The sequence below is a fragment of the Phocoena sinus genome, chromosome 14 (genome assembly GCF_008692025.1).
Source record: "Phocoena sinus isolate mPhoSin1 chromosome 14, mPhoSin1.pri, whole genome shotgun sequence".
In the NCBI taxonomy this organism is placed as follows: domain Eukaryota; kingdom Metazoa; phylum Chordata; class Mammalia; order Artiodactyla; family Phocoenidae; genus Phocoena; species Phocoena sinus.
This window is the reverse complement of record NC_045776.1, coordinates 40,322,719-40,340,353: the sequence shown is the minus strand read 5'-3', so window position 1 is coordinate 40,340,353 and position 17,635 is coordinate 40,322,719. Positions and strand designations below refer to the sequence as shown.

Below are 17,635 nucleotides of genomic sequence, written 5' to 3'. Positions count from 1 at the left end.
ATGGGGCTTCCCTGGTGGCGCAGTGGTTGAGAGTCCGCCTGCCGATGCAGGGGACACGGGTTCGTGCCCCGGTTCAGGAAGATCCCACATGCTGCGGAGCGGCTGGGCCCGTGAGCCATGGCCGCTGAGCCTGCGCGTCCGGAGCCTGTCCTCCGCAACGGGAGAGGCCACAACAGTGAGAGGCCCGCGTAACGAATAAAAAAAAAAAAAAAAAAAAAAAAAAAGTGTGATGAAAACGTCTCCATATTAACCCTAACCCTTTTAAAATTCAGGAATTACCTGACACACACAACTTAAGATTTTTCTGAAGCCTTGTTTAAATAAATTATAGAAACTGTGGCATCATCATACATAAAATTATTTTATGAAACCCAAAGTGAAAAGAATGTTCTATAATTTTCATCTTCAGGTAAATAGCACATATTTCTATGGCTACCAGTGTATGCTTTGAGCAAGGGGCATAGACAAAGAATAACTTAAAGATTCTGCAATCTCTTGAAAAAAGGAAACATCGAATAGAGGAGTTTTTCAGAAACGTGTTGAAATGTATTCATAACCTTTTTTAAAATGGATATGTTCACATAATGCATGCAGCTCTGGTGTCCTATGGTTTCTACAGAACAGAAAATGTCAGACTGTGTTATTGGACGTTCTTCACATGACATCTCTTTTTTTCTATCATCATTAAACAGGGAAGGCCATGGTAAAATTTCAGTATTTGCTGTCAAAATGGCTTTAGCCACATTGTGTGGAGGGAAGATCATGGACAAATTAAGATGTAAGTTATTCTCTGCATCTCTGTTTGCTTACCCCTCCCGTATACCACGTTTTCCTCTACCCCATTCCTGCCAGGTCCCCCTGACCATTTGTGACTTTCCTCATTCTATGAGAGTTGTTTGAAATATAATCTTCGTTGATCCTTGGATTTTGTCGTAGAAATGTTTTCATATTAGATTAATGTCAATGAAATGAATGTTTTCCTTCTACGTATGGATTATTATTTTTTATAACCTGTTGAGGATCACCAGTTAGACTGTTCATGATACTAAAGTAAGATATACATTCTTTCACATTCATTTACTGTAGAACTGCCTCACAGGCATAAGTCCATCACCATAGGGAGATGAAGACCATGTTGGGCAACCTTCCGTTTCTCGGTCATCTCAAGCCAAAGTTCCCGGCACAATTCCTCATTCTTCTCCGCCAATGCTGTTCAAATCACTGGGCACTCCAAAGTTTCCAAAGTAGACATTGCCAGAGTGTAGGCATAGGAATTATGTACAGAAACTATAAACTGAGAATTAACTGATGCCAATGAAGACATGATAGCTAGAGTGTTGAGTGATTATGGGCCTTTTGTGTACATTTTGTCACTAAATGTGGTAGATTTTTAACCAACAAAACAGTGAGAGTTTCCTGATTTGTTCACACGTTTTAGGTAAAGAAGCTGAGACATAGAGAGTTAATCACAGATGGTACCAGGAATTGAACCCTGACTTTTTCCCCGTACACCAGTGGTTTTCAAATTTTAGTGTATATGGAGTCACCTGGAGGGCTTTTTAAAAAAATGGATTTCTGGGTCTCATTTCCAGAATTTCTGATTCATTAGGCCTAGAGTGGGTGTATAGCGGGCAAGCATTTTCATTTCTAACTAGTTTAAAATCATGTATAGGTGGCTGTTTTGAAGAGAAATTGCCATGTAACCCTCTCCCTTCCCCTAAATATTATGAGTCTGAGTTATAATGCTGTATGACGAAGAGCACTGTCATGGGAATTGGGAGTCCCAGGTTGCAGGCCCAGCTGTGTGACTAATTTGCTGATTATTCTGTGGAAATCACTTCACTTCTTTAGTCCTCAACTTCCTTCTCCATCCTAAACTTGGGGATTTTGTTAGGTACCTGTAGGGTCCCTGTTGGCTGCAGGCCTCCATGACTCACGGCCTTTAGGCTCTTTTATCACCTGCTGCCTGTCCGCTGCTGAATGTAATCTCTTGCTTCTTGATGCACCAACAGAGGAAGAATAAAGAAGGATACCGGGGTCGGGGTGGGGGGGACCTTTATTCCTTTGGAATTTCCCCAGACATGTTCCAAGAAGAGTTATGTCATTGGAGCAGTAGATAAGGGGAACCCCACATAACCACACATCTTCCCTCACTCCCAGGAACCTCCTTTCATGGACCAGCCAAGTGCAGTCAAGTTTCAGAGAAGCCCAAGCAGACCCTACAAGGTCCAGTTTAGTCTCTCTTCAGTTAGCCTGAAAGATGTAAAACTTTAAAGACATCTACCTCAATACTTGATTGAGGATAACAGCTAAATTAGAAGGTGGCAGAAACAATGTCCTTTTAAAAAAAATAACTTAGAGTAATCCCTAAAGCATTTCCTTCAGGGTTAGGCTGGGAAGAGAAAGTTTAGCAAAATGAACCAGGGCAGAAGAAGAAACTCCTGAGGGCCTTGCCTACTGACCCCATGTCACCATTGGCCACTTAGGCTGAGGACAGTAGGTAAAGGTTTTTTTCAAAGTCTTAAGAAACATTTCCAAATACTTATTCAATGTTAGGTACTTGGAGAAAAGGGTTCCTTAATAAAATAAGTTTGAGGAAAACTGAGAAAACCAGTTTTCTGCGCTTCAGAACTCCTCAGAGCGTTTCCACTAACCAGGTTCGTGCTGTGCCATCAAGGACCCAGGTGCTTTCCATCTTTCCACTCAGCTCTCCTCTGTGTCAGATTTTATCCTTCTCCTGAAGGTAAAAGGGGGTACAGCAATTTCAGGAGTCACACCCACTCCAGAGGCCCCCAGCCCTTACATCTCATGGCCAGGGTGGCATCACAGACCAATTACTACATCAACCACTGCTGACAGGAAAGGAATGTCCATGATGGTCAGGGAGTCTTCCAGTCGTTCTAACCTCCTGGGCTGAGAAGGGCCACTGCTTTCCCATAGCCCAGGATGAAATTTGGGGCCAATAAAGCTGAAGGGGGTGGTTGTCAGGTAAGCAACAAATGACATCAGCACAGTTACAAAATTCAAGATTTAACTAAGTGTTCGAGCAGATTTTTACCACTTGTCAAATCCCTCAAAGTTCTCCCACAAGTCTGGGATTTCAAAGCAAACAGTGTAACTGCTCCAGTGCTGTTTTCTCACCCCATCCCATCATTCACCAAATACCCACGATCAGTGAGCAAAGCATGCATGCTTTCCAGTGGCCAAAGTCAATCCTCTGCGGCTCAGTGAAAGAAGTCACAAATGCACGCGCCCCATTGGAAAGAAACTGTTCTCCAGTGTGCAGAAATAAGCTTCAGAGGGTCGCAAATTCTGTAGAGAAACAGACTGTGTGATCACGACATTTCATGGTACCTTCTGGCAGAGCAGCAGACCTGAACGTGCCCCAGTTCTCTGAATGAGGAGTCACTATATAGTTAATCCCAGAAAGGTAGTTTTAGTGATTTCCAGGTAAGTCAGTTGAAAGCAATTTGGCCCAGAACAATTTAGCTAAAAGCAGTTTGGTTGGAAGAACCTCTCCAAAATGTTAATCAGAAATGAGTATCCTTAGTCACCAATATTTCAGTGATTGAATGAACAAATTGAATTGTTCAAACAGAATGAACAATGTTCATTGGCTGAATGAACAAATATGGGCAAATCCACCCACAGACAGCCATGGTTGACTCTTTTTTTTTTTTTTGACTTTTTTTTTAATAGACCTTTATTGGAGTATAATTGCTTCACAATGCTGTGTTAGTTTCTGTTGTACAACAAAGTGAATCAGCCATATGCATACATATATCCCCATATCCCCTCCCTCTTGAGCCTCCTTCCCACCCTCCCTATCCCACCCCTCTAGGTCGTCGCAAAGCACCGAGCTGATCTCCCTGTGCTATGCGGCTGCTTCCCACTAGCTACCTATTTTACATTCGGTAGTGTATATATGTCCATGCCACTCTCTCACTTCGTCCCAGCTTACCCCTCCATCATGCTCAATGGTGAAAAACTGAAAGCATTTCCACTAAGATCAGGAACAAGACAAGGATGTCCACTCTCACAACCCTTAGTCAACATAGTTTTGAAAGTCCAAGCCGCAGCAATTAGAAGAAAAAGAAATTAAAGGAATACAAATTTGAAAAGAAGTAAAACTGTCACTGTTTGCAGATGACATGATACTATACATAGAAAATCCTAAAGATGCCACCAGAAAACTACTAGAACTAATCAGTGAATTTGGTAAGGTTGCGGGATACAAACTTAATGCACAGAAATCTCTGGCATTCCTATACATCAACAATGAAAAATCAGAAAGAGAAATTGAGGAAACACTCCCATTTACCGTGGTTGACTCTTGGTAAGTGGAATTGTGGGTTTTCTTTCGTCTTCTTTTGCTGGCTTGCATTTAATCATAAAACAGGTGGAGTAATGATTTTATAATAAGCATTGCCTTTATAATAAGAAAAATAAAATGAAAGGATATGGAATGCCTTGGGATTTTCCTTCTTTAAATTCTAACTCACTTTACGCCAATATGCCAACTACGCTTGTTTGGCAGTTTTTCTATTTTTGTGCGTAGGAATGAAAGAGATTTAGTTCATTCCAACTAGCCCCTTCATGTTGGAGAACACAGGGCAAGAATAGTTGGCTGAAAATAATTTAGAAATTTTAAAAAGCAAAAAAGTAGAAAACAGCAGAAATTTTAAAGCTGAGTTTTAAAAGCTGCTTTAAATGCTTTAAAAGGGACAACAACCCCCATGTTGCATCCCCATTTCCAGTACTCAGGTCCACCAGGAACCAACATGCAGGGTGTTCATCAGGTACCCCAGGCAGCAGAGAGCGTGAGGGCGCACCCTGCAGGTGTGGGACATAGCTACCTATACATAAACGGACCTAATATAATATATTCTGTTTCTGTCAAACTGGTTTTGGTCTGATTATAGGCTGTTAAGGATCTTAAGGAATTCTGAATCCAGTGCAATAAGCCTGGAAAGTCAGGTGCTCTTCTAAAGCTTCTGGGGAGGGCTTGTTTATGGCAAACACCTTGTATTTCTTGAGTTTCTGTTACTGAACAGGTTGTTCGGCCTCCAAGCTTACTACAGGGTAATATTTCTAAGTTGCTGGCCTGCCTTTAATTCTTCAGTACCTCCTTCATTACTGATTGTTCTTTATACTTGGCCTAGAAGTCCCCTTTGTAAGGAAATCTTCCCTGACTCACTCCTCGCTCTAGGAACCCTCTCTCTGAGCTCCTGCTGCACCCTGTACACCCTACCGCTCCTGTACTCACACCACCTTGTCACCGTACATGACGTCGTGTCATCCAGGATCCAACCACATCTCTGTCATCCCCAATAGACTGGGACCTCCCAGAGGGCAAGAACTATGTCCTGATTTTTCTGTATAACCATTGCTTGGCACAATTTCGTGTTTATTAGGTGTCAAGTTAATTTTAGTTTAATAAATCAATGAATGTAAGTTCTTCTGAAGGATCATTGTAAGGTGCTGCAGGAAACACAAAGGTAATTTAGACTCTGATTTAGAGCCTTATAGAACAGTCCTATTGGAGAGGCACAGTCTAAACATACAAGGTAAATGGCAGAAACGTGTGATATAAAATTAATAATAAAAACAGATAACATTTCTGTACCATATACTAGGTGCCAAGTATGCATCTGTGTGCTTTTCATCTAGTAACTAGCTTAATCCTTGAAACAGCCCTCTATATTATATAGATACACATATATTTCATGTTATAAGCATATTACATATATATGTGTGTATATATATGAGTGTGTGTGTATATATATATTAAAAAAACAGAGGGCCCAAGATTAAGGTACAAACACACACCATGTTGAGAGCTTCCTCAGAGTCCCCTCACTTCTTTTTAAAAACCTGAGTGGTCATTAACAGCCACTTCCCTTTAATCCCAGGGACTTAGCCCTAGTTTGGCTATTGCTTAGTAGAACTTTATCAGTACAAATGAATTTAATATTAGCTTCAAGTTTGTGAAAGGTCACTGTCGGTACCCCTTCTGCTTTTACTCTAGTTAGAGATGTTGTTTAAATTATTTCAGTGGGAGATTTGAAAAGCCTAAGCTACTCTTCAAAATGTTCCCTGGCCTAGAAAATCCAAATCTAGAAGTTCATCAGGATGGCCAAATTATAGTTAACCACCCGGCCCCCAAACAAACAACATGGCAGCTTTAATGAGAAGGTATACTTACTTCTTCAAGGTTTCTTTTTCCTCCTTTTGATTGGAATTCTTGAGTTTCTATATGTGGAATTATACAAGAGTTTTGTTTTTGGTTTTGGGGGTTTTTTTTTTTGCTGTTGGCAACTTCTTTTTTTGACTAGTTATAATGAAACATGAGAGATGAAATTCACTAAGTAAACAATATTGTGAAAGCGAATGAGAACAACATTAATTTTTGTTGCTCATGTAGAATCTCTGTAGCTTCATAATTGATTAACTATTTTAAACACAATAGAAACCCTTTGTAAGTGGACTATTTAAAGAAAATGAGAGCCAATTCACATCCTCAAAACATAATCCAATAAAAGCCTATAATATGCTTAACATCTGGCTGCGGTGTAAAACAATGCCCCCAGATTACATTTTGACCTTGAAAAATTAAGTCCAAAATGAGCAGAGGTAGCATATTGACTTTACAACTGTTTATCCCAGCAGCTGTGCTGGCCTAGTTACAATCTAGCATGGTGACAAACCGTATAATAGCCAACCCTTTCCTTCCAGTAGTGATCTCCACAGAGGAATTATAGAGTACCTTGGGAAATTATGCCAGTAATATTCATTAAGTGCCCACAGTGGCAGAAACTGAAGAAAAGAGGTTCAGTGAAGCCAGTGGCTCTGCTGAGAATAATCTGGAACCCTGACTTTACCTCACTGATCGTTGGCAAGGCCAGGCTTCCTCTCGACTGCATGAGGCAAAAGACCCTTTCCCATAAATCAGTTGCCTTCCACCCAGAACACTGTGATTTATAGGAAGTTTTCTGCTTCTGTGGGAAGTTAATCAAGTGTTTTCATTGCATCCTTATCCCCATTATGTCTTTCATTTTTCAATATCTTAAACCAAAACCCAAACGTTTTAGTGACAATATAGATGGGTAAATAGCTCACTTGCTAGATACACACACACCCTAACATTGTCGTAATATTTTCATTGTGTATTTCAAAAGAGGTCAGCATATTTCTCACATGTACAAAAATTCCTCCTGTCAAGTTATATATGAGTTGATAATTGACCTCAAACTAAAAATGTGATGTTCTCTGTCTTATCAAAATATGCTAATTTTATCCAAATTACTAGTTAATGCTGTATGCCAGAATCATCTACAGAAAGACACCAGAGAAAACACCATGCCAGGAATATCTCAGCATAAAAACTAGCTTTCATATTATTCTTTCATAATAAATTAAATATTTAGTTTCTGCCACGTTTTTTGTTATTTGCAGTAGATATATTGAACTAAAACAGTGGAGAATCTTTACGTGATGAATAAAGATCTTTCCTTTTCCATCCATCAGATATTTTCTCAATGATTTCTGACTCCAGTGGGGTGATGGTTTATGGACGATACGATCAGTTCCTGCGGGAAGTTCTCAAACTACCCACAGCAGTGTTTGAAGGGCCTTCATTTGGTTACACAGAACAGTCAGCTAGATCCTGTTTCTCTCAACAGGTAGGAGAAAACTTGTTTAAGGAAGTATCTCTCAGTGGCTGCTCTCCTGTGTGTCACTGCAAGTCACTACTTCTTCATGGTAACTTGTAGTGTATCTTCCAGCTTCTGACAAATGACCTCTGAGTCAGTAACTGAACTCACCACATTTGGATAATAATAATAGGTGGTGTTTCCTGACCATGAACCAGGCATCGTGCTAAGTTCTTTATTTGCATTGTCTAATTTAACCCCTACAGCAGCGCTATACCCTCGGAAACATTATTACCACCACACTATCGAAAGGGTTGAATTGTTACTCAGCCTCACATGAAACATGAGTCTGACCCAGCACCGAGCTTCACCAATTTTGCAAAGGAGACAAGAAAGGAATCACAGCATATGCCCCGTGCCATCTGGGAGGCCCTAAATCTTCCAGTACCTTGGGGCTCAGAGCAACATGTTTTAACTGGGGGTGGTACAAGTCAGCCAAGGGAAGCTGCTTAGTTTGGGGGACTCTCCGTGTTTATATCTCTCCAGTCATGTGGAAAATCTACATGTCTAGAACTATTCTTCAGCACAGCATAGTGGAGATTTAGAAATCCATAAACTGAAGATTTGTTTACAATTTTTAAAAATCCGATCTAACCAAGTATGTCCTCTAAAAGGATCCCTTAAATAAGAAATCAGTGCTTAGCAGCCACCGAAAAGCTGCATTTACCTCCAGCTAGGAAACCTCATCTGTCTGTTTACTTGGTGATCTAAGAGGTCAAAGGTGGTGCCTCGGGCATCCCTGTAGGGCATGGATTTATATAGAATTATAAATGTGTCCATACACTCAATAAGAGAAGGGATGGCTTGATACTTTAAGTATCAAACTCTACTGCCGCTGGGGGGTGGTGGGGGCAGGATGGGGTCTCACCCAGGAAGCCTTTCTGACCTTCCCCACGCCCTCACCCCCAGGCTGGCTTAGATACCTGGCCTCTGTCCCCAGCTAAAGCATACTCCTCTTTGGAGTTCCCTTTCCCTTTCGAGTTGGTGACCTCAGAATGGATCCATTCACCTAAGCCTCCTTCTATACAACTTCTTCACCCAGAACTTCTCATCAATCACCAAGTCCTACTGATTTCACCTTATAGAATTTTCTCAGATCTCTCTCCTCATCATCCTCGATTGCCTGGCCTATTGCATTAAACCCCAAACTGATCTCTCTGCCCCTGGATTTACTTGTTTGTTTGTACATCTGTTGATTTTAGGTAGTGCATTGTAGAATCCTCAGGAAATACACTAATACCTCAGAATATTTCTCATTAAAAGTCAGCCAGAATAATAGGACTTTTTTAATCTAATAGAATTTATATATTCAAAAAAAGTATATAAGATGTTGCCATTGCTCAAAATTCCTTTTGAAATATCCTAGAGACTGCCCATTATATAATCTTTTATATACCCTCAATGATGAGAAATTTATGTACGTGGAAATCATAGTAGCATTTCTTGACTTCCAGTAGTGATTTTTAGCCAGGATGATGAATGGTCAAAATAGATAAAATCATGTGAAGTACAAAAAGAGGCAACACTAATAAAAATAATAAGACCAGTTTATTTTTGTGCTTCATAAACTGGCTATAGCAGCAGTTCGAATGATGAAATTCCAAAATTGTTTTAATTGCTTCATTGCAAAGCCGCCCCAAGTGATTGGTTTGAAACACAGTATTATTTTAGACATATGAATTGTAGGAGCTTTTGAAAAAATACTGTCTCATTACTTATACTTTACATAATTTATCTTTTAATTATAATGCTAATAACAGCCCTATAAAAAGCTTATTTAGTATTATGAGGTAAAGCTAAAACTGTAAATATCTGCCAATAAGAAAACATTAATAGAAGGGTACCAAGACAGTTGTTTTGTGAATTACAAGGACAAGTGTAAGGTTTAAGCCTTGAAAAGGCACTGTAGCTCTTCAGGGCTGATTTCTTATCTAACAATATAAAACTATCCCATCCACCTTGATATTCTAATTCAAAAATTTAAGTAAAGTAGTGATTTTTGCATGTAAATTTTTTGTCATTCATACTATGAAAATATCATATATTAATATAACTTCTTATTTTTTCATTTTGAAAGAAACTTATAGATAAAATACATTTCTTTTCTGCATCAGAAAAGCCCGGGATAATGACACAGAATCCGACTGAATTGTAAGAAAAGATTCATAAAGAAAGTAGAGAAGAGAATTTTTTTTTAATTTAGAGTGTTCTTTTCTAACAGGGAAGGATAGCTCCCTCCGAACAGGATTCACTCCTAATCTTGTATAGCAGAACCATTCACATTAACCACAAAATATTTAGTCCTTATGGAAGTTGAGGAGCTTTGAAAGGGAAGCTGTTCTACAAATTTAGAAGACTGATACGGGAATTGTCGAGTGTGCTGTGATGTACTATTGGGTAAAATTTTATGGAGAATGTCTACTCTCCATCTTTCCTCATCATTTTCATACTGTCCCTCATGTATGAAAATGATCCCCTCAGAATTGTTTTATTCCTTGTGATAATATTGACTCAGCCTCAGTGGAGATAATCCAGTCTTATGTAGGCTTAAATATAAAAAGCAATTAATGTTTTAAATTCAGAACTAGTTTCAAGCTCTGTTTCTTTATTTATTAGAGATTAATTGAATGTCTTGTTTCTTCTATCTCAAATGATATTTACATAGCAGGTAAATTAAGATTATTCTTGATTCTAAATTTTTATGGGTTTTTTGATGCAGAAAAAAGTCACCTTAAATGGTTTCTTGGACACACTCATGTCAGATCCTCCCCCGCAGTGCCTGGTCTGGCTGCCCCTTCTGCATCGACTGGCAAATGTAGAAAACGGTGAGTAGTTACTACTGAGGCAATTTTTTTAGCCTTTTTTTTTAAATTGAAGTATAATTGATTTAAAATGTTGCATTAGTTTCATGTGTACAGCACAGTGATTCACAGTGATATATATATATATATATATAAATAATAAAATATATATTATTTTCCCTTATAGGTTATTACAAAATATTGAGTATAATTCCCTGTGGTATACAGTAGGTCCTTGATGGTTATCTATTTTAAATATGGGAATGTGTATATGTTAATATACATATAAATAACATATATGTACATGTTAATCCCAAACTCCTAAGGCAATTTTTTTCATTACCGAAATTAGGCTATCAAATCTATAGTTATTAAGCCAAGGTCATTGTCTTAGGGAGGCCTATTTAGTAGTTCTGAATTTTAATAGAATTAACCTGTCTCCCTCATCAGTAAGGCCTTATAGGTGCACTGCACAATTAGGACTGTCCATTCTAAAAATTTATTAAATCTCACAGTCTACCTCTCAGTTACAAATCAGGTGTGGCTTAAAAACTTACTGTAATGGAAAGAGAACCTCAGCAAGGAATGTGACATTTTCAGTATTTGTTTTAGGTATGAACTTCTACTCTTGGTACACCTGGCATTGACTATTTCTTCCTAGGCACTCCATCAGGAATAGGTGGAGGAGATAGGAAAAAATTGGATGCTTGCACCTTGCTAATCTTTTAGTCATATGCTCCAAATTGTAAGCTTTCAGTGGTTGTAGTTATGTAAAAGAAATGAGTAATGTAACTTTTGTCATGTGCTTTTGTTTTTATAAAAGCAAGTATTTCTATGTTAAAAGTAATTACTCTTGGCATATCCAAACTTAAATATAAAATACAGTTCAGAGCAAGGTTTAAAAAATTTTAAACATGGAACAATTCATTGCCTCCATCTGATCTTTAGATGTTCTTATTTACTGTTTAATTTAACTCTGGGAATTCTCTAGCCTTAAATAGAAAATAATTCATCTCCTATCTCTTACTGTAACCTTAACTTCTACACGTCTCTTTAATATACATTGGGGTTAAAGTTAGCTTATTTTAAATTCCCATTTAGAACATCTGGCATCTGCCCTAATTATCTCCCTTAGTTAAAGTTATAAATCTGTCCTGTTCTGCTCATGGAGAAGATTTAAAGAATGAACTTACTAGTTTCTCTGTAAGTACCAATCACAGATTTTTTTTTTTATGCTTCTTATTCATCTGCTAGAGCAAAGAGCCATCAAGGTCCAGATCATGCAGGATGAGTTCATATTACTGTTTTGCAGTTTAAGAACTAGTCATTTTCCAATTATAAACTTGTCATTTCGTGGCTTCTCTCTCAGCATTTCCTGTTGCAGGAAATGAGTTCCTTAGGCCCTGTCCCCGAACAGTTGTCCCTAGATTCAAGTCTCACTTCAGCCTTTCCCAGGAGGCAGAAAAAGGGAATATGATGCTGGTTCAGAAGACAGTGTGTTCAAAACTGGTTATGTCTTTGTTTTTACAATTTACTCTTCATCTTTATTTATTTTTATTTGCAATATTTTCCCTGGCTGGTTAGCCAGAGAAAAAGTTTACCAAAAGCATGAATTGTTCTTATTGTTGTTGATATCTTTAGCTCATAACATGCAGTTACTTGGATTCAAATCTCAAATATTTTACCTTGCCTGCTTTATAATTCAAATTTTCTGCCAAAGGAAGTTGTGTCTCTTGAACTATCTGACTTAGAACTGTATTCAGACAACTTATTCGTCTCTTTGGGCCCTATCCATCTGCCTCTCGGGAAATTAAAAAAAAAAAAATCTGTTAAACAAAAGCAGTGTCACTCATTAAATAAGCCCATTAGCTACTCCATTTTTTAAAAAGTAACTCAATTCTCCCATCCAGTTTTTCTACTCTTCTTCCATTTGCCTTTCTTTCTTCTTCCTCTCCTCTTCCATTTCTCTCATATTTGCTCTCAACCCACTGGGCAATCAGCTGTGTTCATCCAGCTTCCGTGAGCTGTGCTGATCTCCTGGAGACAGAGAGCATTTGGGGGAAAGGCGAGCGAGCCAGTTTGGGTAATTTATAGTCTCGTAGTATAAGGGACGGGAGTAAGAAGAGCAAGTGGAATTACAGAGATTTGCCCTTAAAAGAACCCCTATCCTCCATCCCCTTCTGTTTCTCCCACCTCCACACACATGCTGGAAAAGGGTAGTGAGAGTCTAGGAATAAACTTAATGCTTCTCTCGGCGAAAACTGACGATCATCGGAAATCATGGCGCACAGCAGAAAAATGCAATTCTTGTCGGACTGTATTTTTCCTTCTTCTGGCTCATACTTTTGTTTTCTTGTTTTTTTCTTCATTAACTTGCCCCTCAGTCTTCCATCCAGTTGAGTGTTCGTACTGCCACAGTGAGAGTATGATGGGATTTCGCTACCGATGCCAACAGTGTCACAATTACCAGCTCTGTCAGGACTGCTTCTGGAGGGGACATGCCGGTGGTTCCCACAGCAACCAGCACCAAATGAAAGAGTACACGTCCTGGGTAAGGCAAGGTCCAGGCAATACTTACAGCTGGATGTGTGAGTGTCGTCCAGAATGCAAGGGAACGGCAAGCATGGTGACTGAATCAAGCGACACGCTTACCTTCTCCTCTCACATTTCCTCCTTCCCCTCCCACTCCCCACCTTACTGGGACCTCTTACTTATTGTATCTGAACCCAGTGTAGCTTCCTAAGGCTTAAAATATAGGAAGACTCAAATGATATTACTTCTTGGAATACAGATAATTCAGTACCGATTTAGGTAACAACCAAACAGCAAGCACCTTCTGGAACATAATCTCATTTTCACAGTAAGTTAAGGTTCTTTGCAAGTTTGGGGGTGGTTTGTGGGAATCACCTAAAAATTATTGTTAGTTAGATTCTGGAGTTGTCTTAACTGCACGACTGGAACATGAAGGAAAGGCCTGTGAGCGTGTGGGCTTAAGGATGCTGTTTCATTCTACTTTTTTAGAGGAGGGGGAGATATTAGAAAATCATCTTTTCATGAGTAGTGCAAGTGACTAACTTGCTGGAGGTGACCTGTAATACTGACCTGCTAAAGGTGACCTGTCCATGTGATGAAAGTGTTCTCGGGAGCACATGGCCCTGTGTCTATGGGAGGAATTTGACTCCGTGAGCTTGCTGTTCAGGTGGTTTACAGTTTGCTGACCTCTGTCTCAGTTCAACTCAAAGACCAGATCCAGTGATGTTGTTCTGGTGCTTCTGTAAAAGTATTGCTCTATGTACAGATTATTTTTCGTGGAATGTGCCATCAGCCCTGCCAACTCCTCTCGGAATAGTTGTATCACAAGAAAATGCAGACTTTTTAGAAGCATTTTTTCTCTATTTTAATGTGTCTCAAATCAACCTATAGTCTTTACTTAAAGAGTAACTCATTTTATTTTTACAAAGGTCTTCAGATATGCATTTTAATTGAAGTATAGTTTATTTACAGTGTTGTGTTAGTTTCAGGTATACAGCAAAGTGATTCAGTTATACATATAAGTATAGTACATATATTTATTCTTTTTCAGATTCTTTCCCATATAGGTAATTACAAAGTATTGAGTATAGTTCCTTGTGCTATACACTAGGTCTTCGTTGTTTATCTATTTTATATATAGCAGTGTGTATATGTTAATCCCAAATTCTTAATTTATCCCTCCCTGCCCACCTTTCCCCTTTGGTAACCATAGTTTATTTTCTATGTCTGGAAGTGTGTTTCTGTTTTGTAAATAAGTTCGTTTGTATCATTTTTTTTAGATTCCGCATAGAATTGATATCATATGATATTCGTCTTTCTCTGTCTGACTTACTTCACTTAGTATGATAATCCCCAGGTCCATCCGTGTTACTGCAAATGGCATTATTTCATTCTTCTTTATGGCTGAGTAGTGAGAATATACATTTTAAATCAGAATGTTCTTTCTAGGAATTATTATTGGGAACCGGTATTCAGTGCAAATATATTAATTGTTTAGCACACGTCAGATTCTGAGTTCAAGTAAGAGTTCTTCACTAAGGCATTGTATACTGAGGGCTTGATGCCAGTTCAAATGCCACCCATCACTACTGGCTATATCACATGCTGAGAATAGGTATACTAGCACAGATCATGAAATACAATTTAGTATAGAACGCTGGAGGAAATACTTTCTATTTTCTTATTGTCAGCGTATTACCAATTTTCAAATATGTTTCTATTCCAAGTCCTAGAGGGTTGGTGATTGTAGCCTAATCGTTTGTAATTGTTGTTCTATGTAAATGCTAAAGTCAGGTAAGGAGCCTTTTCTTAGGGGTTTTGAACTCTGCAATTATATGGCAGGACAATGTCTTTACAGAGTAGGATCAGACTCCTCACGAGGACAAAGGAGCCCCAATGTTTATGGGGTGAAGAGCTGTTGTTACTGCTGTTTTAAGTGTTCTAAGAATTACACCTCCCAGCAAAAGCCAAAGAGGGACTTCTTGGACAATGTTCCCGTTACTTAGCTTTTAAAAATGAGGACAAAAGTCACTTCGTTATGTTGCCAGTTATGGACTCTATGTATCAAAGAAAGTGACAAAATGATAAATCGCTTCTCACAGAAAGGAAAAATTGGGGTAAAGAATTATTATATGTGGTAGACTATTTTTGATCATCTTGGCCGTGAAATTTTAAAATAAACATTCCACTGGTCCAAATGAAAAAGAGGTAGCATGATGCCCTGGAAAGAACATAAATTCTAGAGACTCAGGTTGAAGTTCCACTTTTCCTTCTAACCGGATGTATCCAGCCACACCTGAAACATCTTGCCCCTGGATTCCCGCAAAGCCTCCTACCCATCTCCTTACTTCCATTCCCATCCCCTCTCAAACCTTTTTCTGTTCTTAAAGAGAAGCAATCCTAGAATCAGGTCACCTCTGAGATTTAACCTGTTCATTGTCTCCCTCTGCATTTGAGATAAAGACCACAGTCTTGGACGCGGCATATAAGACTTCAGTGGTCTCCCTCCTGCTTTCCTCTCCAGAACAGGGTCTCCTGTTCTTCCTCCATCTGGAATTACCTTCCAGTCCCCTGAGTTTTGTCAGAAGGACCCCTGCTGTTCATTAAGTCCCAGCTCAGACGTCCTGAGCACAATGACTGCTTCCATTTATCACAGCATTTGCTGACACTGTGCAGCCCGAGGCAGTTACCCTGATGGCTAATTCCAAGCGTTCTGGTCCCAGCAAAGAGCAAAATCCTTGATTTAGAGTAGATTATCAAAGAAGATTTCCTGAATGAATGAATGGATATCTACTATGAAAACAAATCATCCGATGAAATGTTACATAAATGTTGACTGTTATCACTTGAACCTTTCTTCTTCCTTCCAGAAATCACCCGCTAAGAAGCTCACCAATGCATTAAGCAAGTCTCTGAGCTGTGCTTCCAGCCGTGAACCTTTGCACCCCATGTTCCCTGACCAGCCTGAGAAACCACTCAACTTGGCCCACATCGTGTGAGTGTCTCTACCCGCCAGACTGAGGGACAGCTTTCTTCACTGATGCATGTGCAGATCCGTACAAAGACAATTAATTTCCTCTTAGTTGTCAGGGACCCAGTTTTAAATTTTGTCATCTTAAAAAAAAAGAGTGAAAGTCATGTTATTATAATATTTTTCATGGAGAGGTATGCAGTACTTCTGCCCAGATGTACAAGTATGCCCCACTATATAATTTACCTTGAAGTGGAAAATATTCAAAATTTTATAATTGTAAAATAACGATGTTATTGGAGTTTGCACAATTGGACGTTAATAATCAACGGAACTACCGTGGTCAGGAAATTTTAAAGCACACCGTACCTTAACGTCATGTGTGCTTTGAGTCCCAAATAGAGAAGCCCTCTGTTTCCTTTCTCTGCACAGCCAGTCATCTTAAAGATGCCAGCAAGCCTAGGAATCATTGCTGTTGCTGTTGTTTTATCCCAAGTTACATAACTTTAGAAGAATCATGGCCTGTGCAAGGGAGGGTTGAAGAAGGGGTATTGGAGGGGAAGTTCATCCAAAGTATGTGTGAGTTTGGGGGGCAAAGGGAATTGGCCCAAGGAACGGTGCTACCACCCACCCCTTCCACTTCCCAAAAGCCTCATGTCGGGGGGCCTCTCTCAGGCCTGGCTGGCTCAGAAAACAGAGGAGGCTTAGGTAGAAGAAAGTATTTCTTTCTTGGGTGTTATCTTGGGCTCAGAAGAAGAAAGAAGTTCATTACCTACTTTGGGGCACAGTTAGGAGTTACGTAGTCACAAGTGTCTCAGGAAGCCTCTAGAACAGGCTTTCCCCGTCCTTCTGAACTGCCTTTCATTGTGCACACTTCAGCACTACCACCTGCACTGCAGGGCCTGTGTTTGCCTGTTGACCTCGAGAGGTTGGCTGATGGGACACATGGGTGTTAGGAATCCACCAAGGCAAGGTTCACGCTTCAGGCGGATGAGAACATAACCCATTAGAGGCACTGTGGTGCATCTCGGAGCCTTAGGAAAGCAGCCACTCTTTCCCCTAATGGACATAAACAAATCCCATCAAACCACTGTGCTGCAGCATGTCTGTGGACTTTGTATAAATCCCACAGGGCTTTGTTTGGTTTACTCTGGGTGTGTGCTGAGGGTTCATTGCCCCCAGCAATCCACACAAGTCTGGAAGCATCCACAAACTAATGTAAACTGATTCTGTAGAATGTGGTTGACTTATTTTTGGAAACTTTGCTCCCAAAAATAAGCCTTAAAGTAAACCAGGGGTAAAGAAATCTGGGAAGTGTCCCAAAGGACCAATCACCTGCAGAAAGCGAGCTCATATGAGCTGTTCTCCTGAAGTCTTAACTTACTTCCCCATAGCCAGGGATGATCACTTAGTTGCTTGTGAATGAACAAAACATAAGTGAGAGTAGGTCTGGGCTCTCTGAGCTTGGCCACGGAGTCACTGTCTACCGGCCCCCTTAGGGGCTGGTAGAACCCCTTAGGGGGTCCCCCCCAAGAGAACAGCGTTCAATCCAAGATGATGGGTGTGGGGAAGGTAGGGAGAGGATGGGGGTAAACAGCCTGGCTCTAAGAGCTTTGCAG

General features: G+C 39.7%; 1 protein-coding gene across 8 annotated transcripts in view; it reads left to right on the top strand.

Annotated features, from left to right (window-relative positions):
* DTNA (dystrobrevin alpha) overlaps positions 1-17,635 on the top strand; it is a 297,328-nt gene that overhangs the window by 218,450 nt on the left and 61,243 nt on the right. For all 8 annotated transcript variants that reach the window (XM_032603037.1, XM_032603036.1, XM_032603038.1 and 5 more), the window contains 5 exons: positions 693-778; positions 7,528-7,682; positions 10,432-10,537; positions 12,898-13,064; positions 15,916-16,040. In XM_032603037.1, coding sequence (XP_032458928.1) covers positions 693-778; positions 7,528-7,682; positions 10,432-10,537; positions 12,898-13,064; positions 15,916-16,040 — 639 coding nt within the window. The remainder of the gene's footprint in view (positions 1-692; positions 779-7,527; positions 7,683-10,431; positions 10,538-12,897; positions 13,065-15,915; positions 16,041-17,635) is intronic.